General features: G+C 44.8%; 1 protein-coding gene across 1 annotated transcript; it reads right to left on the bottom strand.

Annotated features, from left to right (window-relative positions):
* Positions 1-580: 580 nt before the first annotated feature.
* On the bottom strand, positions 581-5974 carry LOC129087714 (C-C chemokine receptor type 2-like). Its single transcript, XM_054594723.1, has 2 exons — positions 5875-5974; positions 581-1716 (listed from the first exon to the last, which is right to left on the bottom strand). Exon 2 carries the CDS (start codon positions 1703-1705, stop codon positions 581-583), a length of 1125 nt encoding a protein of 374 aa, XP_054450698.1. The 5' UTR covers positions 1706-1716; positions 5875-5974.
* Between the last annotated feature and the right edge of the window lie 20417 nt (positions 5975-26391).

Raw genomic sequence — 26391 nt, 5'->3', positions numbered from 1 at the left:
GATCATGGGACTCAAGCAAAGCTGTCCAAAAGCGATTACAGTTCCTGAGCTCTCCAGGACCTGGCGAGGCCTTCAGAGCCAGACGCGGACAGGAGATGGGGCTAAGGGCCAGTACTTGCCGGGCTGAACGAGCAAACCCCTTCCTCTCATCCCCGTCCAGGCTCGGCCATGCTCACGCCCCCTCCTCTCCGCACGCAGCCAGCCCCACTCCCCCTCCTTTCCTTCACCCACAACTCTCACTGGGCACTTGATTAGAGAGACTGATGGAAGCAGAGCGAGCGAAGACATGGTGCAGACGGGGGGAAGAGCATAAACACAGGTTATTGAGGCCTTTTCCAGGGACTGAGATGAGCGTGCTGCCGAGTCCAAGTCTCTGCCCACAGTTGTTCTGGGACATTGCCTGAGGACACGTTGCTGTACACGGAGTGACATGAGTTTCTCTCGGCACATGCAATGCCAAAGTTCCTGGGTATTTGCTCTAGCGACTTGCAGGCCTGTGCATGTCCACCAGCCCTGGAGGTTTATTATCATATAGAGATGGCTATCTCCTTTTAAAAATAAAAAGTCAATTGCTGCTCATCTACAAACCAACTGAGACTTCCTGCTCCCCAGTGGAAGGGGTGTATGTTGAACTCACTCGATCTGCTGTCTCCCGATAGAAAATCGGGCACTGTTTGCAGAGGCGTTTGGCGAAGTGCTTTCGGAAAAATACAGAGATGTACCGACGGAACTTCTCACCAACAAAAGCATAGATGATGGGGTTGACACAGCAGTGGGTCATCCCCAGGGTCTCTGTCACATAGATGGCTTGGTCCAGCTGGCTGCTGGTCACACAGTTACTCATGCCGAAGAATACTTGGAAGGTGTCCAGGATAAGGGTGATGTTGTAGGGAGTCCAGAAAAGAAAGTAGCCGATCATGATCACGAAGATGAGCCTCACCGCCTTGTGCCTCTTCTTCTCGTTTCGACACCGAAGCAGGGTCTTCAGGATTCCTGAGTAGCAGATGACCATGATCAGCAGTGGCAGGACCAGGCCCAAGATGGTCCTCATTAATGAATAGAAATTCTTCCATCCTTTTGGAAAGTAAGGGCCGCAGAAGTAAGCACCGTCTTCAGGTTTGGCTTCCGTGAAGATGATTACTGGGAGAGAGGCAAACACAGCCACCACCCACGTGATCCCACTCGTCACCGCTCCAAATGTGACTGTCCTGGCTTTTAAAGCAAACACAGCGTGGACAATTGCCAGGTACCTATCGATCGTCAAGAGGATGATGAAGAAGATTCCTCCAAAATAGCCAATCTGATATATCCCTGTGATTACTTTACACATGATATCCCCCAAGGCCCACTCATTGGAGACAAAATGCATCCACACTGGCAAAGTCAGCAGGAGGAGCAGGTCGGAGATGGCCAGGTTGAGCAGGTAGATGTCAGTCATGCTCTTCAGCTTTTTGCAGTTTATCAGGGTGAGGACAACCAGCAGGTTGCCCACAAAACCAACAATGAACACCAGCGAGTACAGCAGAGGCAGGAGCCAGGTTGAAATACGTTTCACTTCGAATTTATCGCAGGGTTCATTTTCCCCATAGTCAAAAGTGGTGGTGGTGTCTTCCTCATTCCCAGGGATGTATGTTGTAAGCAGAGAATGAGCTGTGGTCAGCATGTTGTAGCTGAACTGGGCCAACGTGTCGTTATTATCACCCATCTCCCTCCGTCCTGCAAACAGAAAACAAGACGATAACATACAACGTAACTGCTGCAATTCCTGGTCTTAAAAATATTCTTGCCCTCCTTAGGTACTGTCTGGCCTTTGTCTTTGCCTTGCAACCATCTCCTTGAAAATATGAGTGCTCTTTCATCACTTCCCTTTATGCCTCGTAGCAGAACCCCTTCATCTCCCTGGCCAGGGTTTGAAAATGTCCTTGACTTTCCCAGAGAGCCCAGCTCTCATTATAGGCTAACACGCTGGACACTTGCTTTTTCTACCTCCTCTGCAGGTGACCCATCCCTGGATGAGAATTGAAGGAGACTCTGCCAGGGCGTTTCTGGGAACACTCTTCTCTGAAAAGGGAGATGCAAGACACTTCCTCTCTTGTTGCTTGTGTTGTGAGGGCTGGGTGCTTGGGACCATGACTGAGGGACCCAGAGAAGTGGAGGAAATCTAAGCAGAGTCTGAATACCACTCAGTCCCAAGTCCACCCTTGTTTCCTGAGAAAAGTCAGCCCCTGTGTGTAAGCCATGATGAGGAACGTTTTCTGTGACCTGTAGCCAAAAGTCTCCTGATACCTGTCTCAGCTTCCTGCCTTTGTCATTTGGCCAAAATGCCTCTTGCCAAGGTTGCAACGACAATCCGATTTTTATTAAAAAAAAAAAAAGATTTTATTTATTTTTTTAGAGAGAGGGGAAGGGAGGGAGAAAGAGAGGGAGAGAAACATCGATATGTAATATCGATTGCACAACTGGGTCTCAGCTTGCAACTGAGGCATGTGCCCTGACTGGGAATCGAACCAGTGACCTTTCAGTTCCCAGGCCAGTATTCAACCCACTGAGCCACAGCAGCCAGGGCAACAACCTCATTTTTAAACGGCCTCATTTAAAAATGCTTCATTTCAGATGCATCCACATTGAGCCTTGGATCCTTCTGATAACTTGTTCCATATAAAACTCTTTTGGTTTCCAGGAGGTTAGCTCCGGCCTTACCACTTCCTATGAATTTTCCTCATTGGTGCCTTATTGGTGTCTTCTTCCCTTGCCAAAGCTCCATCCTTGGCTCCACCTCTTTACTTTCTTCCTCTTTATTCTCGCTCCAGAGTTCTTCCTGCATTGTGTCACCTAATCTCAGGGTCCTAAGTCCCCTGAATACTAAGGCTTTCCGAAGCTCTATCTTCCAAGCCCGCCTTTCAACTCCTACAGCTCAGAGTGGAATTTCCCATTGCCTACTGCCTATCTCCCTTTGGGTTTAATCATTTAAGCAATATTTATTGAGCACCTAGTAGGAACCATGCCCTGGTTTAGGCACGAGAGCTACAACACTGAGCAAAGTGGGTATTCTACAGGTACCTCTGATTCAACTTAAGCCCCAGTGAACAGCCCTGGAAACTTGCTTCAGCCTGTGGGTTCCTATCCTTGGCTGTTGTCCTTTGCTCCATTTCCCAAGAAGCAGAACTTCGCATTATCCTGGTCCCTTCCTCTTTGGAAGATTAGAAACCCGGCCATGGCAGCCTAACAGATCTAGATTTGAATCCTGCCTCCAACCTACAAGTTGTGTAACTTGGGGCTACTTACTTCTTCATCTACCAGTGTCTTGATGTTCAAGGTATTGGCCCTGCTGAGCTGCCAAGGAGATTCCTGGAGACATAGACTTCTTCCAGCACCCGGTGCAGAGATGCTCTGCGTTGTTGTCATGATGTCATAGGACTTCTAGTTCATAAGCACCTCTGAGAGTCATCCCCTCTGAACCTCTTTCCCCTGCCACGCCCTTGCCTTGTACACCTTTCACTTCTGGCTTTGTTGTGGTCTCTCCTTCGCTCACAGCTCATCCCTGGCCATGCTCCCTTTCACCCCGTCTTCTCTAAAACGGAAATCGGATCGTGCACTTCTGAGCTGAAAACCTCCAGGAGCTCCATGATGTGTAGGTGATGGGACTTCAAAGGCGATGCTTAGATGACTCATCTCGCCTTTCCTAAGCTCACGGCTAGTCAGCTTCACCTCTAATCACTTCTTAAATCCCAGACCCTGTGCTCCAGACACAGCCACCGTCTGTCCGTTCCCTCTAGACTCACCATTTCCTCCCATGGTTTTGCATGTGTTTGCCCCTCGGCCTAGACTGGCCAGTGGGCTCCTACTCATCCCCCACTCCCTCATGCTCAAATTCCCCTTCTCTGTGGGGCCTCCTCTATCCAATCACTCCTATCACCTCATGACACAGTGCCTGCCTCTTCATAAGCACTTACCACCTTATCTCCTACACATTGTGTGCTCCTTGAGGTCAAGAACTAGGTCACAATTCTATCTCTGGCTCTTACGATGGCACCTGGCTAACAAAGGCACTGATGAAAATATGACATCTAACATCATTAGGCTTGATCCTCAAGACTATTTATCTTTTTCTGGTAGTGACTGTGATTTTGCTTTTTTAATCTATATACATATCTTATCTTTATATATGCACACATTCTTCAGTTTCTCCTGTGATTGATACATTTCACAGATCTTGCATTTCACGTCACTGAGACAGATTGCTTGATGTCTGCAGACCCAAACAAGACATCTGATCAGGCTTGGAGAACTAATGCATCCACCTGAAGAATTACAACTATAATTATTAACTGAGCTCTCCTTAAGCTCCAGGTGCCACACTAAGTACTTTGCATGCATGAATTCATTTAATCTTTGCAACGAATTTGTGAGATAACTATGCATTTTACAAGCAAAGAAAGGTGAGCATGGATGGATTAAATGACTCCCAAATTCACAAAGCAAGTAATGGCTGAGCTGGCATTTGAACCCTGGGCCACTCAATTTTGAAGGCCCTCAGGGGCTCCCATTTCCAGGATCCGAGGGCAGAGATGGGTGTAGAAGAACAGGTCACAGATTCTCCAGGTAGTCTTCCATGGCTTAGAATCCACACTCATCCATGTTAGCATGCCCTACCCATGCATGTACTAGTGTGTGCACGCGCGCGCACGCACATCCACACACACACACACACACACACACACACACACACACCACTTCCACCAGAACATGGCTTCCATGAGAGCAGAAATCTTTGACTTTGCAATGAGGTATCACAGTGCCCCAGAACCCAACCCAGCACATGGCTACTAAATAAACATCCACTGAATAACTGGATAACAGAGAACCAACAGGCTGCAAGTGGCTGAGACACAGAAGAGTCTGCCCTACTGTGGACCAGACTCACAGGTAATCCCGTGGGAGACCTTGTACAAATGAATATACTGGGGATCCTAGCACACAGCTCCTTCACTGCAGCAAGCTCTTGGGCCGTATTTAACCAGGGGTTAGTCCCCTCATTCGTACGGGCGAGTGTGGAATGCAGCAGTGGTACTCGATGCTGGGCTTCAGTAAAACACAGGAAGTCTGTCAGTCAGAAATATGCAGCCCCGAACCTCGCTCTGATGATTCAGACGAGGGCTGACGGTGTGGTGGGTAAAGCGCCCCAGACCCTTCCACCGTGTGTTTCCTGTGCTTTGAGGTTGACCGGCACCGGCCTCTTAAATGCCATCTACCTCTTCTTGACTGCTGTTCTTTTGTCTCTCCAGCACACTTGGCTGCTGCCACAGCAGACACGTAGCAGGGGGCTGAAATGCACTGGGCTGGGTGTCACTTTCAAGTGTCAGGACACATCATACAGAATCATTTAAATGCTGCCCTTAGGAAAAATAAATCCCTCACTTCAGCCTCTGTGGACCTCCTGAGTTGAGGTAAGAGGCACATTTTGGTTGGGAGCCTGGACTGTCACATATAAGAACTAGAGGGGGAGGAGATTCTGGGTACAAAGTTCCAGCTCTTTAAAGCCCCGGGGGGGGGGGCTGGGAGGGACAGAGTGAGAGGAGCAGCAGTGGGAATACCTGGCTGTCCTCACTTTCTTGATCCTTCCTTTTCACGCGCTCCCTGCGGCCCTCTGAGCCCTGAAGGTGGTCTCACCCCGCTGTGCGCCTCCTCGTTGTTGTCAGGGTCTCGTAACCGTTCTGCCGCAGACACCATCCTCCAGCCTTTCCTCCCACCTTTTCATCCCTAAGTTCCTGGGCTGTGCAGCCCCCCAGAGTGCTCCCAGCCTCTGCACCCCCAGAATTGAGATGCTCTGAGCCTGGGATCCCTAAAGCGATGTAAAAAGCACCCACCACTCACCAGGGGACAGCTTCTTCCAAGTGGCTCTGGTGTGTCAGGCTTCTCAGCAACTGAACGAAGCAGATCTGGAGGTAGGAACTGGGTGTGCAGAAGTAGGAAATAAAGTTCCCTGCAGAATGAGAAGGCGGGGGTATAAAAGTAAGGGTGAAGTTTTGAAAAGGAAAAAAAAAAAAAAAGAATGATACAGTTCTTCTTTTCCATCCAGGAACTTTGTACACTTGGTTGAGGTCTCCAGAGTAGTATTAATTTTGAAATCTTGCTTATGCAACCTTCAGAGACAGTCAGGCACACCCTAAATCTGTTCCTTAGTCTAACGACTCTGGGCTCCTTGATCTTGTGGGTCTCTATATCTAGAGATCTGCTTTCGTCTGCTGGTGATACTTTGCATGAAATGAGCACAACAGCTTCATTTCCTAGAGGACATATGCTAACGGAGGCTGTAGGTGATGATGGAGGAAACATAATGAGGTTTGTATGTGACAAAGTGCCCTGGTCTCAGTGACATCATGGATTTCGGCTCAGGTTAGAAATTTTATTGACGAGAGCTTTTAAACGAAAGGGAATTTTGCTAAATGGCCATTCAGGTCAGAGGTGTCCTTCATGAGAAGGACCTCAGTTATCATAGGTCCTACTTCTCAGAAAGGAGTTTTCTTAAGAGAAAACACCATTGAGATTCTGGGGAAAAGGTGGAGTAGGAAGCACCAGGAATCTCTCCCCACCACCTAGACCAGCAGTTTTACAGGGAGAATCAGTCTGATTTAACAGTTTTGGAACTCTTGAGTCTACAGAAGGCTTATACCTTTCAAGGGTAGGCTTGGATAATTAATTGCAGTTAACTTTGGTCAATTTCAGCTTTTAACACAATTGCAGTTACCCATCTCCCACACCCAGCCCTCAGCATCTTGCACATGTTCCTGAGCAGCTGGCACCCAGCTTGCAGGAGCCAGGGATCTGTGCTCGGATCCCTGGTTACTGCTTCTGATCTCCGAGGTGCAAAGGGACAGGCAGCCATGCTGCTGCATTGCCCCCCATTGCTCCTGCATTCCGCCCCCTCCATGGCTGCTGCATTGCTCCCCATTGCTGCAAGCCCCTCCTCCTCTGGCTGAAGTGACTTTCAGGAGATTTAAAGGGCAAGTGCTCTTTATTTTTCTCTCCATTTTCTCCCCCCCGCCCCGTCTTGGCAGCCAGGCATTAAAGGCTAGGGCATCTGGGGAAACTTAGGAAGTGACCACACATATCCAGGGAAAGGCACAGCCTCAGAAAAGACTCAAGGAGACCTTCATTTCACACCTGAGGCTGATCCTTGCCATAGACACAGCTTTGAACAGAAAAAAAATGGCAAAACCCCCCCAAACCTTAGAGAAGAGGGAGAATCTGATTTCCAGCATTATCACATTATTAGATTCAAAAATCCAGTTTTCAACAACTACAGCAAAGTCACAAGGCATATAAAGAAACAAAGGAAAAGAAATAAATCAACAGAAACTGTACCTGAAAAAGGCCTGATGGCAAATGTACTAGACAAAGACTTTAAAAGAAATGTCTTAAAGGTGTTCAAGGAACGAAAGGAAGATGTGGAATAAGTCAAGAAAATTGCATGGAAAAATGGAGATATCAGTAAAGAGACAGAAAAGCTAAAAAGAAACCAACAAATTCTGGCGCTGAAAAAATAATAACAAATAAAAATTCACTGTAGGGACTCAAAAGCAGATTTGAGCAGGTAGAAAGAATCAACAAATTTGTAGCTAGGACAGTGGAAATTCTTGAGTTTGAGGAACAGATCGAAGGAAAGCGATCAGAGCTTACGGAACCTGTGCAAGTTCTGGGAGAAGAGAGAGAGAAAAGGGCAAAGAGAACATTTGAAGGAATAATGGCTGAAAACTTTTCAAACTTGAAGACGTGAATATAAATATTCAAGAAGTTTAACGAACTCCAAATGAGATAAATTTAAAGAGACTCATACCAAAACACATTGTAATCAAACATTTGAGAGACAAAGACACACAGATAATCTCAAAGTTGCAAAGGAGATACAACTCATCACATACAGGGGATCCTCATTAAGATTAGCAGCAGATTTCTCATCAGAAACTTTGATTGCCAGAAGGCAGTAGGCTGATATATTTAAAGTGCTAGAAGAAACAAATTGTCAACTGAGAATCCTAGATCTGGCAAACCTGCCCAAGAATGAGAGAGAAATGAGGACATTCTCAGCTCAACAAAGGCTGAGGAAACTTGTTACCACCTAAACCTGCCCTGAAAATAATTCTCAAGGTAGTGAGCTTCCCAGAGACTAGCAGCGGCGGGAGCTTTCAGCCCGCTGCCTGAGGGGTCATAGGATACACCGCATCACCTGAGCTCTGTTGAAGGTCTGAACACGGTTGAAGTTGAAGGTCGCAGGACGCAGCCACTACTAGGACATTAGCAATGCAAGAGAAGAGCAGGAGCAGAAAGTACCCAGACCTTCAGCTCCCACTCTGATCGCCTGCCAGCGCCGGCAAGTGACCCAACCCAACAGGCAGAGGGAGCCGTGGGGAGTCTAGGCCCATAGATGCCACTTCCTGGAGCTCAGAACAGATCTAGGGGAGAATGGCAGAAAACCACACAGATAACCACTGGGCCAAGCTTTGTCTGTGTTCTCACATGGTCCATGTAGGTAGTCAGAAAACTGGGAACCAGGCTAAGTACACCTAAGGATTCTTTATACACATGGGAAGAGTTAGGAAAGATACTTTGCCTGAAGCTTGAAACTCCCGTATCTCCCTGTGGCGCCGGGTTCATGGTTTCTGAAATCCTCAGTCTGCAACAGGAGGCTAGCCCTTTCAGCGGACTTGGGGAAAAGCACATCCACTGGCCTCCTTCCTCTGCTGTGCCTGCTGACCAAGGAGGATCACGCACACGTCATGGCAATGGTCAACTCAGGGTGACCTGGGACAGTGGCCAGGAAACACTGAGTTCTTCCATAAGCCGAAGAGTTCATCCGCTGGCCACGGGAAGTTTAAGACTCTTGTTCATTTGTACTCTGAAGGCCAGCAGCGGAGTTGGGGGTTAGACCATCACGGCTGAAAGCTAGGTTTGCTATAAGAGCCTCTCAGCCTCTCCATGGATGGCAATACTCACCCAGGTGAGAACACAGGAAAGCGCGTGGCTGGGAAGCATTGCTGCCCACGCCAGTGCAGGGCGCGGTTTATTGACAGCCCAGGGATACTGCGATGTCTCTAGTCACTTCTTTACTTATCTGGGATGGGTTTGTTCAGGCGACACCTTTAGAAGATCACTTCTCGCTTTTTTTGATGCAGATGCTTTTGGTGGCTATGGTTTCTATGGTTTGCATGCTTCCTGTGACCTACTAAAACAGATGAGTGAGTTCTAGGATTTTACATCTTCACATTGGGTGAAAAACAACGATCTGCACTAAGATGTCCATAGAAAGAGCACAGTTATGAAAAAGCACACCCTCCTAATACAAATAATACAAACGATTACCACTGTTCTTGTTGCACGTGACCAAGGAACACAGCAGAGCACGTAGTCACAGCAAGAAAGCTTAGAAACTGCAAAGGATTTTTGAAAAGGAAGTGTCAAGTAATGGAGGTCAGGTATAATGTCTCCCTCCTCCTCCAAATTCACCAGCATCTCCAAGTGAATGAAGATCAGACAAGAACATGTAATGAAAAATAGAAATAAAATGTCATCAACAGTGGTAATTTATATCTTTATTAGAGTGTGGAGGCAGCAGACTGGATAGTTATGTAACTGCCTAATAAACTTGGAGAAAATAGAGGCGAAGTCAGGATCCTTCATACATCCACTAGCCAAAAAGCTCTCTCAAGTGACATGGGAGATGCCGTTTGAACTCTGTAGTGAGAAGATGATCTTGTATTCTTCTACAGCGCAAAAACTTTAAACTGCTCTGTGACTAATCTTAGATTAGTTTAAATGCCTCAGAGGTGGCCTGATCCGGGACGGAACCCTTGGATGGGACAGGTCAGAACAGAGTACTTATGAGGCACTTTTAGACAGCTCCAGGACATGGCGGCCGTGGGCCGGGGCTGTTCTGGGGAAAGAGAAGCTGGAATTCACTCTGGCCACCGCTCGCTGCTGCCCGCTTCCACTCCCCCACCGCCGGCATGGCGAGCCGGCGCAGAATGGTGTGAGTGCAGCAGGGTGCGGCTTCACGTGGGCCCTGGGAGCCGTAAATACGCCTCTCCCACCTCTGACATCACCTACCATTTGAGTGTGGCTCCTGAGGTGTCCCAGGGAGCGGCACAATGCTGTAGCCAACCGCAAGCAGCCCAGGTAGCGCTCTTTGTTCGGGTACAGGTGGCATGAGAAGAAACCCACAGAACTGGATGTGGCAGAGATTTCAATTGGGGAAAATGATGGAGTGAGCAGTGGGTGGTGGAAGATAGTGGGGGAGACCTTAACCAAGTGTGGCTGGCTGGGGACACATCCAACTGCTGCGGGCTTCGCAGAAAACAAAAATACTTGGTGGGGAAAGGACAAGTTTAGGGAGAAAATTCGTTTGTAATGATATATATATATGTGTGTGTATATATATACACACACACATATATATATATGCACTAAAGCAATACAATTTTAAGAAAAAAGTAGAGGTAAATCTTCAAGACCTTAGATTTGAAGTGAATTCTTAGGTATGACACCAAAAGCACAAGAGAAAAAGAGACACATTGGACTTCATTGAAATTAACAACCTTTGTGCCTCAAAAGGCATTACCAATAAAGTGAAAAGAAAATCTTTTAAAATCATGTAACTACTAAGGGTCTAGGATCCTGACAATATAAAGAATGCCTATATCTTGACAACAAAAAGGAAAACAATTTAAAAAATGAGCAAAGCGTTGGAAGACACCTTTCTGCACAGATGACACACAAATGACCAAGAAGCACCTAAAAAGGCGCTCAACATGGTTAGTCATTTGGAGAAATGCAAATCAAAACCGCACTGAGATAGTACTTCATACCCACCAGGACGGCAAGACTTTTTTTTTTTTTTTAAAGGAAATAACAAGTATTGATAAGGATGTGGAGAAATTGGAACTCTTTTTTTAAAAAAAAATTTGGTTACTGGTGTTCAACTGCAGTTGACCCCATTTTTCCCCATTACTCTCCCCCGCCCTACACCTCCCCCCACAATCAATCCTTTGTCCTTGCGTCCTTTATACATGTTTCTTGACCCTTCCCTTTCTTTCCCCGTTATCCCCCTCCCCCGTCCCCCCTCCCTTCTGGACACTGTCCGTTTTTTCTTTATTTCCATGTCTCTGGTTCTGTCTTTCTTTCTTGTTTGTTATGTTGATTAGGGAAATTGGAACTCTCTTACGTTGCTGGCGGGAATGTCTAAGGGTGCATCAGATTTGAAAACCAGTTTGACAGCTCCTTAAAACACAGAGAAACACAGAATCATCATATGGCCTTGCAGGTCCAGTCCCAGAAGTGCACCCCTGTAAACCAAAGGCAGAGAAGCAAATACCGCTACACTAATGTTTATAAGAACACCATTGGCAACAGTCAAAAGAGGGAGACAACCCAGATGTTCATCAACAGATGAGTGGACAAACAAATTTTGGTCTATGCCTATAATTATCTGTAAAAATAGATGAGGTACTGATACATACTGCGGTGTGGGTGAGCCTCAAAAGCATCATGCAAAGTGAAGGAAACCAGACATAAAAAGTCGCATACTGTGTGACTCTATTTACATGGAATATCCAAAACAGGTAATCCCATACAGTCAGGAAGCAAATGGGTGCTTCCTGAGGCTCGGGGGGAGCACAATGGGGAGGATCAGCCTAATGGGTACGGGCAGGGTTTTACTTGGGGTGAGGAAAATGTCTTGCAAGTTCATAGAAGCTGTGGTTACACAACATTGTGAATGTACGTCTCCCCTATTTTCCCTCATTTTATAGGTTTGTTCTTTGTTATTACTGTTCATATGGCATTGAAGTCACATCATATATGTAAATAATTTTGTACCTTTAAGTCTTTCCACTAAACAAGACAATTTTTTCCATGTTGCAAATTCTTCACAAACATAATTTTAATGGCTGCATACTGGTTAAATGATAAAATGATTTAGGTATTTATTTGTTCATTCAACAAATGAATCCTCAGAGTCTATACAAGTCTGCGCGTGACAATGGGTATAAAAAGTCAAATAACACATACCCAGACTTGGCCTTCAAGAAACTTCCCCATTCAGATGTAGTAGAGGGATGTTAAACAAATAAAAACACATTAATATATAAGTGCAAATTTCAATACGTGCATGGTCAAAAAGGGGCAGGATCCTATGAACTCTAACCTGTATTGAAGAGGCAGGGTAAACTTCTTTGAAATACGAAGGTCAAAAAGAAGTTGACTAGACAAGAAGATTTAATAATGATGGTGGTGATGGTGGAGATAGTGGTGGTGGAATCAGGGGTCCCCAACCTCCGGGCCACGGACCGGGACCGGTCCAGGCCTGTTAGGAACCGGCCGCACAGCAGGAGGTGAGCTTGAATGGAATGCACTCGAATCATCCCCAAACCGTTCCCCCCACACCTCCCCAGGGAGTGGAAAAATTGTCTCCCACGAAGCCTGTCCCTGGTGCCAGAAAGGCTGGGGATCGCTGGCCTGAAGACAATGATGATGACGGTGATGATGACAGATATTTTATTAAGTGCGTGTGGGCACTGTTCTAGCCTTTGCATATAGTGACTGCATTTGATCCTTACAACTCTCTGAGCTCAATACTATTATTATACCCAATTTTGGAAAAAAACACCAAAGCACTAAGAGATCAGAATCTCTCCTGAGGTCAGCTCAGTGCTGGGACAACGTGGCTCTTCCCCTTCGCCCTTACCACGGTGTAAACAGTCCCGGGCCAGGGGAGCCGTGCGGGCGACGGCCAAGGTGGAGAAGAGAGCTGGTGGGAAAAATCATGCACGCGTGTTTGTTATTTTTCAAATGGACTATATAAACATAGAGAAATATTCAAAGAATAAGGACAGAATGCCTGTGGCCCTGCTGCCCAACTTTACTTATTTTGTCACACTCACTCTATTTTTAAGAAGCAAAAATTTAGAACTACAGCGGAAATTATCCGTGTACCTTCCTTTAGTCCCCTTTTATCCTTCTTTATCTTCTTCCGTCCCAGTGTCAACACTGATCTGAATTGAATGTGTATCATTCTTATGCATGATTTACTTATTTTTACTATATATGTACATTGCCTTATGTGTTTTAAAGTAAAAAGCGGTATACTGCTTGTATCCTCTGTAACTTTATGACTTTAAGGTTTCTCATTAGTATTGTTGCCTCTTTGGGGCAAACGGCTAAAAGTGGGAGCACTCTATCAAGTAATACGTTCACCTTAAATTTGTACGCATAATAGCGAAGCCCAGTAATCAGACCACGGTTGTAATGATCCGGGTACAAGAGGTTTCCATCTGGTGAAATGAAACACCAATTATTTCACGTAGTTTTTCACTGCATGAATTTGAAAAAACTTTCTCCTGCGGATGGGTATACTAATTGATTGCAGTTTTTCAGTATTTAAACAATGCAACAACAAACCCTCTTTAGATGTTTAGCAGAATTTCTCTACGCTGTATGCCTAGTAACGCCACTGCAGTCATCAGGGATAGGGCTAAAATGCTAGGTTGGTTCATGGAAGTCACCTTGACCTTGGGTGATAAGTTCAGGAGTTGTAGGCAATGAGGAGGGAAATAAGTCCCACACCTGCCTTACATGAATTAGTGCTTTGATAAGGTAAATCTGATGGAGGGGGGATGTATAGATTGAGACCAAGGAGACTTCCTGGGTAAATGAGCTGGGAGGCCATTACGAGAGTAGCCTCGTGTGAGGTGTCTGAAGGGGAGGCAATGGAAGGCCAAGGGGGCGGGTGCAGATGAGGGTGCCAAAGGGAGAGTGGGTGGGAGTGTGCACGAGTGTTACCAGTTGGGAGTGGCAGTGCAGACATCAGTTCAGAACTTAGGTTCTTATTCATTTGCCACATCAGCTTGATCAGTCTTCAAACCAGGGACGCTCCGAGCCTTGCTACTCAAAGTGTGGTCCATAGACTGACAGCATCAGCATCCCCTGGAAGTTGTTGGAAAACCACTGATCTAGACAAAAAGAGGTTTTCTGTAGTAGAAAGGGCACTAGCTATGCAGTGGAGAACATAGAGTTCAGGTTCAGTGCTTCCCCCTAATGGTCTGGATTACCAAGTACAATCCATGCAGGCTTCCCGGGCAGGCAGGCTCTGGAGTCGGACAGCATCCATTCTGATCCCGGGGCTTCCAGGCCTACCTGATGAGATCGTCCGTAAGGCCTCAGAACACAAGAACTCCTGGTAGTATTATTTCCTCATCTGTACAATGACACAAGAGATCTAGCATTCTATGCTTCTAAGAATGCCATGAAAGGTTGCCCTGGTTGACACCGTTTTGTCTAGAAGTGCCAAGTGCTAAGTTTTGTCTAGGGGCAACTACGCTGATTTTCAAGGCAGAAGACTCGGTTGCAGTTTTTCTCTCTAGACCTGCCATCCCAGCAATCGATTACCTTCCTTGAACTTCATCTTGGAGGTCACAAAATAGGTATATCAGCACCTGGCATTCCTGACATACATCAGGACTCTCACAGAGACGTGAAGAGAACGCCCCTCTTCCCCCACCAGTAAAAAAGAATGCAGGTTAAAAGCTCTTTTGTAAATCATAACATGCATGTTAATTATTATTCTGCTCTTGTAATGAATGGAAAGGGCTATTACTTCTTGCACTAGTGAATGTCAAACCTTAGTGCATCTGAACATTCTCTGATGGGCTTGTTAAGACTGGCCTCTATCCCTGGAGTTTCGGATTCCGTAGGTCGCAGGTGGGGCAGAGAATGTGCATTTCTGACAAGTTCCCCGGTGATGCAACAGCCTAGGGACCTTGCCCTGAGAACCATGGAATTTGATGTAAACCTGGTGCTAGGGAACCTCAAAGGAGAGATGCCAATTCACTGCAATGAACACCTCATGTTGACCTGCGGGTTCACCAAAAAAGAGCACAAGACAGATGTCAGAAAATGACTTTCCAGCCTGTCTCTGACCTTGGTTAACGCTGTGACCCTGAAAGCTCCAGAGGCCTCTTGGTCTGTTTCCTCCCGAGATGGGAGGGGTGGGCATTTCTGAGAAAAGCTCCTTCGGCTCTGACATACCTTTAGTCAAGAAAATGCCCAACTCTTTAGTTCAGACTATTTGAATTCTCAGCTGCAGCAGTGTAGAGACTTAATTTCTCAGAGCTGTTTCCCATTGACTATTTTTTTTCCTTTTTTTTTTTTTTTTTCTGATGGAGTAGTCAGGGAAGAGGAGGAAGCTTCTGGGCTTTCTTTGTAAAAAAATTCAATTTCCATTCCTCTTTTTTTCTAACTAAAATTTTGTCTTCCTCTTTTTGTTTCTTGGTCCAGAACCCTGCCTTTTCTGAAATGTTTCAGTTCCCTCTCCTGTATTTTTAGACCAACCTTCCATCTTTCAACAAATGTGCATGGGGGCTTTTTGCATAGCTTTTTAGGGGCAAAGGACCGCACAGGAAGACCCTCTCTGGAATAGACATGAAGTGGGTCCCAAAAATTCTCTCTTCACTTCTTCGAGCCTTCTGGTTTTAGATGTTTTTGTTTGCTTGATTGTTTTTAGCTTACACTCAAACCTGCAGGGCTGGAGTCTTCCTAAGAAATCATTCATGGGGGTAAAGGCAAAGCCATTTCATTGAGTGATGTTCAGTCAATTCTGATTAAGACTTTTTGCCTCTCCTAGTAACTTGCTTCATTTTGCACTCTTCTGTGATCTGTTGAAAACCTATGGAAAAATAGAAATATCTGCAGTGCAGTACATTATGCTCACCAAATGCTTCTTTCTTTCTCTCTGTCTTTTCTAAACTCTCAGTAGTATTGTCAATTAGGTTAATAAACAGTCTCTTACTTAGCAAACATCTAAAGTCTGGGTTTTTAAAAAAATTTTTAGAGATGGGGGAAAGGAGGGAGAAAAAGACCAATGTGCGAGAGAAACATCAGTGGGTTGCATCCTGCATGCTTCCAGCTGGGGACCTGGCCCACAATCCAGGCACGTGCCCTGACCAGGAATCGAACCAGCAACCTTTCAATCTGCAGGTCAGCATTCAATCCATGGAGCCACAGCAGCCAGGGCACCATCTGAAATTCTTCAACACCATGAATAGATTAAAAAGCATTTCAGACAATGAAAATCTGAATGCTTTTCCTCTAAGATTAGGAAAAGATATGGATGCCTGATTTTAATTTACCACTTCTATTCAACATAGTACTGGAAGTAACAGCCAGAGCAATTAAGCAAGAAAAAGACATAAAACATAAAACTGGAAAGAAAGGAGTGAAATTATCTCTGTTGTAAATGATACGACATTGTATGCAGAAAATCCTAAAGATTTCACAAAAAAAACCCTCTTAGAACTAAAAATGAATTCAGCAAAATGGCAGGATGCAAAGTTAATACACAAAAATTCATTGCATTTATGCACAGTAAATGAGCAAACCAAAAAAGAAAATTAAAAAAAAAAACTCTATTTATAAGTAGCATAAAAGAGTAAGATACTTAGAAATAAACTTAGACAAGGAGGCAAAAGACTTGTACACTGTAACTACAAAACACTTAAAGAAGACAAAAATAAATGGAAAGGCATGCTGTGTTCAGGGATTGAAAGACTTAACTTTGTATTAAGATGTTAATACTAACTAAAGCAATTTACAGATTCAATTCAATCCTCATCAAAAGTCCTGATAAATTTTTTTTTTTTGCAGAAATAGAAAAATCCCCCCTAAAGTGTATGTGGAATTTCAAAGGACCCTAAATAGCAAAAATAATCTTGAGAGAACAAAATTGGAAGTGTCACATTTCCTAATTTTCAACTGATAGAAAGCTACAAAAGTCCAAACAGTGGTTCTGGTATAAAGACAGACATATGGATCAATGGAATAGAAGAGAGAGCTCAGAAATACACCCTTGCGTGTATGGTCAAATAACATTCTACAAGGACAGCAGGACCATTCGGCAGGGAAAGGACAGTATTTTTAACATGGTGTTGGGAAAATGGATATCTGCATGCGAAAGAATAAAATCAAACGATTACCTCATATCACGTAAAAAGTTAACTCGAAATGGATTAAAGACCTAAATTCAAGAGCTAATACCATAAAACTCTTAGAAGAAGAAAAGATAGGCGAAAAACTTTTTAATAATTGGATTTGGGCAGTGACTTTTTGGATCTGACACGAAGGCCAAGGCAACAAAAGAAAAAAAGTAGACAAATTGGAATTCAAAATTAAAAGGTTTGTTCATCAAAGGAGACTGTCAACAAAGTGAAAAGGCCATCCACTGAATGTAAAAAATTATAAGTCATATATCTGATAAGGGATTAGTTACCAAAATATATAATGAACTCCTACAACTCAGCAACAAAAAACCAAACCACCTGATTTAAAAATGGCAAATCACTCGAATAGATATAGCTCCAAAAAGAAAGAAAGAAAGAAAGAAGCCACTAAGCCCAAGAAAAGCTGTTCTACATCACCAATCACTCAGGAAATGCAAGTTAAAATGCAGATACCACCTCCCCCTACCCAGCTGAATGATATTATAAATTTTTAAAAAAATAACAAGTATTGATGAAGATTTGAAGAAATTGGACCCTTTGCTTTGCTGGTGGGAATGTAAAACGCTACAGCTATTGTAGAAAACAGTATGACAGTTCCTCAAAAAGTTAAATAGAAATTACTGTGTGATCCAGCAATTTCATTTCAAGAATTGAAAGCAGAACACAACCCCCACAGATGTTTGTACATTCATGTTTGCAGCAGCATTATTCACAATAGCCAAAGACAGAAGCAACCCAAGTATTCATCAACAGAAGAAAGGATAAGCGAAATGTGGTCTCTCCATACAGTGGACTATTATTCAGCCCTAACGAGGATGCTCTGATGCAGGCCACAACACGGATGAACCCCGAAGACGTGCCAAGTGAAACAAGCTGGTCGCAATAGGACAAACGTGCAATCCTACTTATATGAGGTTCCTGGAGTAGTCAAATTCATAGGTAGAGAAAGCAGCATAATAGTTGCCAGGGGCTGGGCGGAGGGGCCACAGGCAGTTGGTGTTTCACGGGGACAGAGTTTTAGTTGGGGCAGATAAAAGAGTTCTGGAGGTAAACGGTGGTGCTGGTTGCACAACAAAGCGAATGTACTTCATGCCATTGAACTGTACGCTTAAAAGTGGTTAAAATGATAAATTTTATGTTATGTTTATTTACCACACACACACACACACACACACACAAGTTTTGGACTGAGTTTCATCACATCAAGGGCTTGTAGAACTGGGAGGGATCTGCCTGGTTATCCGGGCAACCCCCCTCCCCGCCGCATCCCAGCTGAAGAGACGGAGGCCCCGAGACGTGGCGTGACTGCACGGAGGCTGTGCAGCCACGGCGTGACTGGGCCACGTCAGGACAGCCTTCTTTCTATTGCACTGCACTTAACTCCCAGGTGGCACCTCCAAGTAGCCATCTTGCCCCAGTCCCACCCCCGTCTTATCACACATCCCCTGCAACACATCCAGGCTGCTCATGGGAGATTAACATTCAGATGCGTATTCCCCTGATGAACGTCTTCCCTGCCACAACCCTGTGCCCCCTGATGAGTGAAGATAAAATTCTCTAGTGTGGCACCCCAGATCTTCTGAGATCTGGGCCTCTGGCTCCCCTCCCTCTCCTCCTCCTTGACTCTCCCCCACCGCCCCCATGAGCCCCAGCAAACTCGTTCTAGTTCTCTGAAGGTGTCACCCCGCTTCACACAGCGTCTCCTGCCTGGATGCCTCTCCTCCTCTCAGCTCCTTCCAAGACATCGTTTCAAGCATCCCCTCCTCCAGGGAGCCTCCCAGACACTCTGTTCCAGATCAGCCCCACCCACGGCAACACCGCGCTGCGTAACACTGCCCTCCTCCCACGGTCATTGCCTTTGTAGCCTGCGCTGCTGGACCATGAGCGTCCAGGGGGCAGGGCTCAATTCTCTGATGTTGTCAACGCGCAGTTCCCAGTTATGGCTGCGTCCCAGCCCCAGTCAGGAAACTTTACAGTGGTATGAATGCTCCAGCCTGGCCCTAGACCTGCGGCACTGGATTCCAGCAGCAAAGCGCGTGGCACATTTGGGGGACAGGGAATGACCGACTTCAGGGATTGGTAGGTTTATATAGAAAAATGGGGGACAGGCCCGAAAAGGAAGAAGGTTGGCACGGTGGGAGGACCTGGACCAGGGAGAGCAGCGTGAAGTGCCCATTCTAGGGCGAGTCCGGCGCGGTGTGCAGCCCGAACAGGCGGGAGAACAGGCTGTGGGCAGAGGGCTGAGTGAGGATCCTGAGAGTTGTTTCATGTTTGTATTTCTGATGCCAAATGTGGTGCCCGGCACAAACTAGATGCTCAAGTAGTGAACGAGCAAATAACTGAACTAGAGTCATGATAGCAGAAATGGAGCGGAAAACCTTGTCCTGGATTTCATCTCAACCGCAGGCAGTGAGCTCGAGAGTCGGTGCAAAACTTTCCGTAGCATCTTTTAGAATTTTGACATTTTCCCCTCTAACATTTAAGACCGTGCTCATTCCGCTCTGGCTCTGTGGAGTTGACAGGGATAGGGCATGTACACACACACACACACACACACACACACACACTCACACACACACACACACACACACACTCACACAGCCCCCAGTGTGATTAGCGATTGCAGCTGAGCTCAGCACATTTCTGCTTCACTTCCCCTGCCTCTCTGAGTCAGCCCCAGGGGCGAGGAGCCATGCCTTTTCCTGGACACACATACATTTTCTGTAGGTCAGAGGGGAGGTGGAGATCCAAGGTTAGGGGTGTTGAAACCCGTGCTCCTCAGTCTTCAATGTGCCCACGAGTCCTTTGTCAGGAAGCTGACTCTGCTTCCGCGGATCTGGGGAGGCCCTGAGATTTGCCTTTAGACCAGCTCTTGGTTGGTGCTGAAGGTGCCAGTCCCCAGACTCCTGTACGAGCACCAAGGTTCTATAGAGCTTTCCAAGGGCGGTTGCCAGTGAACGAAAAGATCTCAGGTGGGCCAGGAGGTTGAGACCCTGGGTTGCAAGGAGCTTCATCCTGTTTATGCCCATAAACTGAATAAGTGTCATTCTCTACGATGGTACAACACGAAAAAGGTTGAGACGTACTGCACAAAAAAGCATCGGTTCTCCAGTTTGGGTAGGTATTCGGGGAATTTGGTAAATCTACAAAGGCCCACCACAATTCTATGTCAAAGAACCTGGTCCTCCGGATGATTCCGATGCACGCCGAGGCTGGAGGACCACTGCACCAGTAGATAACTTTAGATGCCGTGGATGACAAGGTCTAGACGGTAGGAAAAGATCTACTGGCCAGAAATAGGGAGACTCACTTTCCCCCAGCTCTGTGGAGGAATGGCCGGGAAATAAAAGTTAGGGGAGCTCATTTTTGCTCCTTCATTCTGTTATGCATTCGGTCACTCAACAAATATATTGAGTCAGGCACAATTTTGAACATAGGGATCATGGGAGCACAGAGATAAGTCAGACACGAATTGTCCCCTCAAGAAGCTTACAGTTTGGTGGGGAGGGACATGTTAAACAGGCCACTGGTATACCATTTTCAGTACCTAGGGTTCACACTCTGGAAAAAATAGAATAAGACGTGCACTTATAGCCCTGGCTGGTGTGGCTCCGTGGACTGAGCACCGGCCTGCAAACCAAAGGGTCGCCGGTTCGATTTCCAGTCAGGGCACATGCCTGGGTTGCAGGCCAGGTCCCCAGTAGGGGGTTCTCCAGAGGCAACCACACATTGATGTTCCTCTCCATCTCTTTCTCTCTCCCTTCTCCTCTCTCTAAAAATTAATACATAAATAAAACCTTGGGGGAAAAAAACAAACAAACATGCTTTTATAATTCACCAAACCTTCACAAAACAGCTAGTCTGGGTCAGTTGCTAGGTTACAAAGATGAATAAAACAGAGTCCTGTCCCCTAGAAACTCCTAAGCTAGTGACAAAAAAAAAGGAACCTGAAAATGTTAGCATGTTGGGGTTCCTTGGAGTCCGGGATCATAACTCAGAGGAGACAAGGGCTCTTCTGCTGCACGGATTCTTGCAGTTGGTACCTAGTGGGTCACCATGGGAATGGGTTCAATTCAAAGAAGCCGGCTCTCACAAATATTTTTAAGTGCCTAATTGGTTGTATTTTCTCCTGCTCCATCCCAGTTATGCCCCATCCATGATCATAATCCATATCCTACAGGAAGGTGGAGGTGAGTAGGGTTTTGATACTGGCAATGTTTAATCTTGACAGGGTTTCATCTTCTTTTGACATCATGGCCAGCGATACCACCGGTGTCGTCGGCAACCCCTCCAGCTCCAATATTTGATATTTCAGATCCGCATGGGAGACATAGCCTTTACACACCAGAAGGGAAACGCACATCTTGCTTTTCCTCTTTAGAAGCCTGCAACTCCCGTGGAGCAGAAAGGGGCCACTTCTTCTGTCTTTGATGTTAAGGTCCAGAACTACATGGCCAAAGTCAGGATTTCGAGAAAAGTTTGGCCGGTAGACTCAGGTGTCTACAGCTGCAATTGCTCCTGTAACCGGCCGAGTAGTGAGGTCATGCACCTGAAGGAGAAATGCGTTTAAATCTCTTTGAATTTTTTTCACTAACTGTAATGAAATCAAAAGAGGAGATTGTCATCCCCCAACCTTAGGAATGAAGAACCAGCGTGTGTTACACGCTGTATTTATTTATTGTTACTTCAATAAAACATTACCACCAAGCAAAATAAAAACAAAAACAACAAGAAAACATTGCCACCACGCATTGGGAGAGTTGTCATTGTCCAAAAAAAGAATGACACTATTGCATTTGTGACTACCAAGGACACTATTTCACACACTCTTTCTTTTCACATTCCTGATTTTTCCCTTGGCCCTATCTGTACAAAACCCACAAGAATTTCCTGTCTTCTTCCATACAAAACCCCCTTTCTTATCTTGCTTTCTCTCTAAAATAATTCATTAAATTATTCAGCGTTTTGGTGATGGGTCAGCAAGTACTGAGGACTGAGAGAGGTGCTGTGAGCAGAGAAATATTGATGCTACCTGTCCTCAAGAAGGATGCTTTCTGACGAAAGAGGCAAAATTTAACAGACACAGAAGGGCATTCAAACTCCTACATCACTTGCTTTCTAGAAGTGAAGTTCCAGTTTATGCATGGGTTTGGATGGTATTTTATTAATGTTCATGAATGATATTGATCTTTTGTTTTCTTATACTGTCTTTGTATGATTTTGGTATCAGAGTATGATAGGATGGATTGGGAAGTATTCCCTCCTCTTCAATTTTATGGAAGGTTTTTTTTTTTTTTAATCCCCTACAATTTCAATTCCTTTATTAGCTATAGGGCTTTTCAGTTTATTTCTTTTTGGGTGAGCTTTGGTTATTTGCCTCTTTCAAGTAATTTGTTTGATCTAAGTTGTCTAATTTATTGGTATAGAATTGTTCATGGTATTTCCATGCTATCTGAAGGATCTGTAGTGACGTTACCTGTCTCATTCTTGATACTGGTGATTTGTGTCTTCTTTTTTTCTTGATCAGTCTGGCTAAAGTTTTATTAATTTTTAAAAATTTTCTCACAGGACTAGATTTCCTTTGGTCTTTCCTTATATTTTTGTTTGCTTTCTTATTGCATTGATTTATGCTTTTATCTTTATTATTTTCTCTCTTTTATTTACCTCGGGTTTAGTTTGTCCAAACTTTTCCAGTTTCTTAAGGTATAGACTAAGATCATTGATGTGAGACGTCTTCTCTTTTCTAACACAGCAACTTAGTGTTATCGGTTTCCTTCTAAGCATTGCTTGAGCTGCATCCCACAAGTAGATTGCAATGTAGAGCAAAGCAAAAACTAAATAAAAACGAAAATATATTATCCTTGAAAATCCTTAAGACTGAAGAGAGAAACTGTTTTTCCTGTACTCTACTCACAACACTTTACCTAAAGGAAAACCCTGCTTTCTCTTCCTACAGAGAACTCTGACACCAAATATGTGGTAGCTCTCCCTATACCAACCAATTCTCCGCTGCTCTCCAGACGCCAGCTAGGTGTCCTACAATTCGATTCTGACACGTGCTACCTGGAGTTAGCACAGACCCCACAGGTTAAGGGCTCTGCTCCATAAAACTGCCTCCCATTCCGGACGCCAATTGCCAGATCACGCCTCTCCTATCCCTGACTAACGGGCTCTAAATTGGGGGGATTCAACAACTCCCTCCTTGGGTTTGATAATTTGCTAAAACAGCTCACAAAACTTTGAAAGGCAGATCACTTACTAGATCACCAGCTAATTTTAAAAGACGCAACAGCCGGATGAAAGAGCTGCGTCTGGCGAGGTAGGAGGCGGGGTGTGACGGTTCCACGCCCCCTCTGGCGGAGCCACCCTCCCAGCACCGCAGAGCGGCCACCCGTCTGTAAGTTCTCTGAACCCCTTAGGTTAGGGCTTTTGGGAGCCTTATTATGTGGGCAGCATTATTGATTAAATCATTGGCCGCTAGCTATTGAACTCAATCTCCAGCCCCTCTCCCTTCCCGAGGGGTGCATGCGGAAGGCAGGAGGGAGCTATGTGAGGGGTGGGACCGAAAGCTCTAACCTTCTAATCCAGGGAACCATGCTGGTTCCTTGAAAAACATCACCCTGTCCTTACAGGCTTCCCCAGCACCCCATCAACATAAACTCAAGTGTGGCTGACAGGCACATGTTATAAATAATGAAACATTCTCCTTCTCCCTTTTTGGCTCCTGAGCGATTTCAAGAATTGGGGACAAAAAAAAAAATCAAATATTGTAACAAATGATGCTCCCTTTACTCTTACCAGTTAGGAAATGACAAGGGTTTTAGGATCTCTGGCCAGGAGCTGGGAAGAAGACCAAATATATTTATTCTTATTATGTCACAATATCACAGAAGACCAACACACAGATGGAAAGCTGTTGGTTAAGTGTAACATAGTGGTTCAGGACCTTGAGGATAGTTGCGTGGTTGGCGAGCTCCCGGAGGCTGAGAGGCGGCCCGGCCTCTGCCCATCAGGCTGAACGCCAGCTGCGGCTCCCCAGAAGGAACACCTGTTTCTAATCTGCCCGAAGGCACCTTAGAGCTGCTGAGCCGGTGTCCCCCTCCCTGTTAGAGCAGATCACTGCTTTTTAGTCTGGCTTAAGACGAAGTAGCTGGCTTGCTTTGAGGAGCCTGTGGGACAAAAGAAAAAGGTATCTTTTGTGTTGAGGTGCTGTTATGATATGATGCTCGATAATAATCCTTGGGCTGTTCAATGTGGTCAATATTTTCTCTTGCTTTGTTGTCTGTCTTTTAACGTGGCTTATTGTGCCTGATTGTCTTCCTTTATTGCTATGATTTTGTGTTTTTATGTAGTAAGGCCCTCCTTATCCCAAAGGAATAAAAATATTCTTCTAGTATTTATAGAGTTCAATTTTTTAACATTTATATATTTAGTCCATTTGGGATTTATTTTTTTTATATACAGCCTGAAGAGTTTAACTTTCTTTCTTCCAATGGATAGCCGATTCAGAACAAATCCCCAGGAAGGGAGTTACTATGTCAAACAGAAAAGTTGTTTGTGAGCATTGGAACAATTGCCCGATTGCTTGCTGAAGGTATTATGACAATTTATACAATATAATGGGTCATATTCACTATAAACTTACAGACATTAGCTAGTATCTTCATTTGGCATTTTTGAGATATAGTTTTTATGCACCTAAAAGTAAGACTTTATATTTCTTTCCATTAATTTAATCTCTTAGTTTTAACTAGTTATTTTAGGCTGTCAAGAGGTTTTTGAAATCTGATTCTGTTATTTAACTCATGAGCTGTCACTCTCAATTTTGTGCCAATTCACATTCCAATGAAGCATAGCTTTAGTGTCCTCATTCAAATACCACTGACTAGAAAAGAGTTCAATGTGATGCATTTTAGCATTCCCCTAATATGAACCCATTAATCAATTATTGTTAGATACCATTGTTGAATTAGTCTTCATTTTTCCTTTAACTAAATAGTCCATAGATCTCCATTCAACCCAATCCAATCTATTCAAATCCAATCCAACTCATTCCAACCCAAGGCAACCCAATCCAATCCAATCCAAATCCATTCCAACCCAACCCAACCCAATCCATTCCAGTCCAATCAAATCCAGTTACATTTATTTCTCATTATTTGAGTTCCAAATGCCATGATATATACTAGGCAGCAGGGAGTGTGCCAATTTTTTTGTTTCTAATCAGCTTCATCAAGCATTCCTGGATTTACCGATTGAGTAACTTTGTTAAAAAAGGGAAATGTGGTTGGTACGGCATAAATTGTTTGGAGTGGACTTATGTCTTCCTATAGTGGAAGGCCTGGTGGCTCTGTCCGGGGAGTGGGGTGGCACAAGGCCAGAGGATTAAGCAACAACAAAACTAAGAGTGGGTAAGTGAGGTGGAACTGAGAAGCTGTTGCTTAAGCAACATGAAGGGGAATAAACCAGAAGTGCTAAGTGTAGTGAACTAATTGCAGGGAAATTTAGGTCAGAGATTGGGGGTAGAAATTAAAGAGTGATATTCAAGAAGTTCATGAACTTTGAACATTGAATTTACCAGCGTCAGTGAGTGTTTCATAAATCCCCCATGTCTGGGGCCCCCTTTACCTCCTGCCTCTTGGCAGGACTGACCCTTCATGGTTAGGCCTTTGAATATTCATTAACTAGCGTTTCATTAGTCTGCCCAGCATTCGTGGAGGTTCAGTGCCAAGTTCACGAAGTTAATACGCCAGAAGTTCTCTTTTCATAGAACTGGAGCAAGGCTACTTCCTCAAGCCCAGTCTTCTCCAAATATTATGGACAACGATTTTCCAGTCACACCTGCAAATTCTTCCATGGCCTCTCATGCGATTTGTTTGAGTCTAAAGAGGGACTCTCTTTTGGAAGAAAAGGGGCACTTTCAACATATTTTCATCTTTCTTGGTCTTTCATTGCTTCTCTTACAAAGTTTGTTTCTTTCATTATAAAGGTGATACATACTCATTTTGACAAAACTGATTAATATATAGACAGGGGAGGGGAAATCTATAGTTCTACCATCAAAAGCCTATCTGCACGCCAGAGATTTGGTTGTATTTCCTTTCAGTATTGTTCTCTTCACGCATTTATTATGGAATGGCCTCAGTTGCCTGGGCATTGTACCAGCGCTGGGGATTGCAGTGGTAAACAAAGCAGAAACGGCTCCTTCACTCCAGCTGTGGAAAAAGGACATAAAAATAAACAAAGAGACACTTCCAGGAAGGTGGAGTGAAAGTACTCTTTTTTATTCCTCCCACTAGTATGGTCAAAACCCCTGATTGTCGTACGTCAAACAAATTCAAGACAG

This window comes from Pteronotus mesoamericanus, unplaced genomic scaffold (genome assembly GCF_021234165.1).
Source record: "Pteronotus mesoamericanus isolate MK-2021 breed Mesoamerican mustached bat unplaced genomic scaffold, CSHL_Meso_final scaffold_533, whole genome shotgun sequence".
NCBI classification, from domain to species: Eukaryota; Metazoa; Chordata; class Mammalia; order Chiroptera; family Mormoopidae; genus Pteronotus; species Pteronotus mesoamericanus.
This window is presented reverse-complemented; position numbering and strand designations above follow the sequence as displayed.

Coding starts and splice junctions, on each gene's coding strand:
- LOC129087714 (XM_054594723.1), bottom strand. CDS start 1,705: ATGGGTGATAATAACGACACGTTGGCCCAGTTCAGCTACAACATGCTG.